Source organism: Montipora foliosa, chromosome 4 (genome assembly GCF_036669935.1).
Source record: "Montipora foliosa isolate CH-2021 chromosome 4, ASM3666993v2, whole genome shotgun sequence".
NCBI lineage: Eukaryota > Metazoa > Cnidaria > Anthozoa > Scleractinia > Acroporidae > Montipora > Montipora foliosa.
The window spans coordinates 31,902,554-31,905,053 of NC_090872.1; the positions used below are offsets into that span (position 1 = coordinate 31,902,554).

General features: G+C 37.1%; 1 protein-coding gene across 1 annotated transcript in view; it reads right to left on the reverse strand.

Moving 5' to 3' along the window:
• Positions 1-2,500, reverse strand: part of LOC138000626 (cathepsin O-like) — a 21,870-nt gene that overhangs the window by 11,012 nt on the left and 8,358 nt on the right. Inside the window, exons 6-8 of the mRNA XM_068847173.1 lie at positions 1,795-1,948; positions 275-345; positions 113-163 (exon numbers count right to left, since the gene is read on the reverse strand). Of these exons, the coding sequence (XP_068703274.1) occupies positions 113-163; positions 275-345; positions 1,795-1,948 (276 nt within the window). The remainder of the gene's footprint in view (positions 1-112; positions 164-274; positions 346-1,794; positions 1,949-2,500) is intronic.

The window sequence follows — 2,500 nt, forward strand, 5'->3', positions numbered from 1 at the left end:
TTTGTCTGCTGGTCATCAGGCATGAAGCCCCATAAGAAAGTTGCAAAGACACAGCAGTTCAGTTCTCTATTTTGAGGTTGATATTTCTAAACATTGATGATCTTCCACATACTTGTCACTGAGCAGTTCACACCCACACCTGATTTTTGCACCTTCCTCTCTTCTATATCAAAACAAAATTCATGTTAGGAGAGCTTTCAAATGATGATATGTTCATAGCAAACATAACTGTAATAAACAAGTGTGGATACGTACACGATATTTATATACTTACAAGATATTTGTTTTGCAAGTGGTAGATTTATCAACATAGGGGAATTCAGTTGCAAGAATCAGCGGGTAACCCTGAAAAATGAAATTTATCAGTAAATAGGCAATCAAAATTGTTTTTAGGAATTATCATGTTGATTGAGAGCATGCTTTTTCCATTTCTTGACCAGGGTTGGTTGTTTCAAATCTTGGCTGTGTAGCACTTACATTTTACCAGAGATTAGACTGCAAGCAGTCCCTCCATAAATCAGTCGAGCAGCCTGCTTTTTTTGAGGCAGTTGTGTTTTGTCATGCAAACGAATAAAAAGACCGAGGGAGGCTTACGACGAAGAGAGAAATAAGGGACTGCACCCTTTTCTGTAAGCGACAGGTTTAGAATCACCAAATCTGAAAATTTTATTAGTGAAAGTGATAAGACAGATGGTTCTGCCTTTTTTATTGGTAATGAAATAAACACTCAAAATAACTACAGTAATGGCGTGGGAATATTTATGTCCTTGTCAAATTCAATCAACTATTCGCAGAAAAAAACTACTGTATTTACTGAACGAAATTCCAAAGAAGCCCGGTAAAAAGAGAGGTAGAAAAGCTAAGCAGAGAGAGGCCTCAGATTTTTGCCGGATTTGCAGAATAAGTGTTAAATTGAATGTTGGAGTGTTTTGGCAAGTTTCGGCAGTGTGACGTTTGTCCACAACTATCAAGGACAAATTATTGTTTAGAACGGATGACTCATCTGTCATTAAATCTGAAGTCAGAAGGCAGAGCTTGTTCTGCAGAAGTGATGACTCAATACTTGTTTGAAGCCATTTCCTGTAACAAATTCTCCTTCTTCTCTAAGGCAACTATCCATAGATATCATTCGACCTAATCTGGTCTTCGGTGATGCTGTGATCAGGAACGATTACCACGATCTATGGCGTTTGATTTGGAAATTCTGAACGCGTCGGTTTATACTAGTAGCTGGCGATATTATTGGTGCCAGAGGCATAAGCCGCATTAAGAATGGGGATCCTCCGCACAGCTTTGCTGCTGGTTAATTTGCACCAACCAAAAATACCCCCAGCTGCACAGGCTAGTTGGTTACAGAAAGAGTGAAGTCCCTTCTTTCTCTCCTCTTCCCAAGCCTCGCTTGGTCTTTTTTCATTTACACGACGAAACGCAACTGCCTCAGAAAAGCAGGCCACTCGACTGATTTATGAAGCGACTGCTTGGAGTCTTACCAGAGATTATCTGTCATAACCCACGTCTTCATCAGGTGTAATCTAAAGCTTGTACCTTACAAACCCTTTTACAGGAGGGTCTTTACATGTATTATGCTCACTGATTGATGTTCTTCCTGTAAAAGTATCAGGGAAATGGCCAGCATCATCATCGTTCAAAAAGGCCATGGGCAGAAATTTTAATGAGCCAAACTTCCAAAAAAAAAAGCTGTGGATAAAAAAAGCTGTCACATTTCATCCTTAATTCTCACTTTTGTTTCTAGAGGAATAGCAGTATTCTAAAAGCTAAATATGACGGACATACCGAATTTTGAAGCCAGTATAAGGCTTCGAGAGTATTGCCGCCGGCACAGCCATCCTTCCTAACGCATGAAATAAGTTCCTGAACACTGAGTTCAGTCAAAGTGTTTCCTGCGATGGCCCACTGGGTTTCAACACATTCAGTGGCACTGAATGCCCTGCAAAACAACAGTTACCAAGTTATTATCATCAAGAATACACTTTCAACAGGTACATGCACTAATAAGAATTGAGTAATATTACTCCGTTTCAGTATCAATAATAACAATGACAATAAATATTATTATGACAATAATTATTATAATTTGTATCATTATTGACAGAGAAAAAAACTTGACACAGTGCTTTATTGCATAACTGTTAACTGAGCTACGTTTTGTTTTCCAGGAGATTCAAGTTGACTTTGCGTAATATGTAGCTCTAATAAAGCAAGATATTGTTTTGGTATCGTAAATCATTATGGTGCCATGGTAGATGTCTTACAGTAGGTAAATAGCCCCCTGAGAAGACATTGTTAATTAATACTAACAATAATAAAAGTAAATTAAATATAAACACTAATGACACTAAAAGCAATAATAACTATAATTGTAATAAATCATCAGCAATAATAGACACCATAATGACTAATGAATTAATACAATGTATTTATAACTGAAAGCAATTTTAATAAACAGGTAACTATTTTTTTTTTCAGAATTGGAATAAGA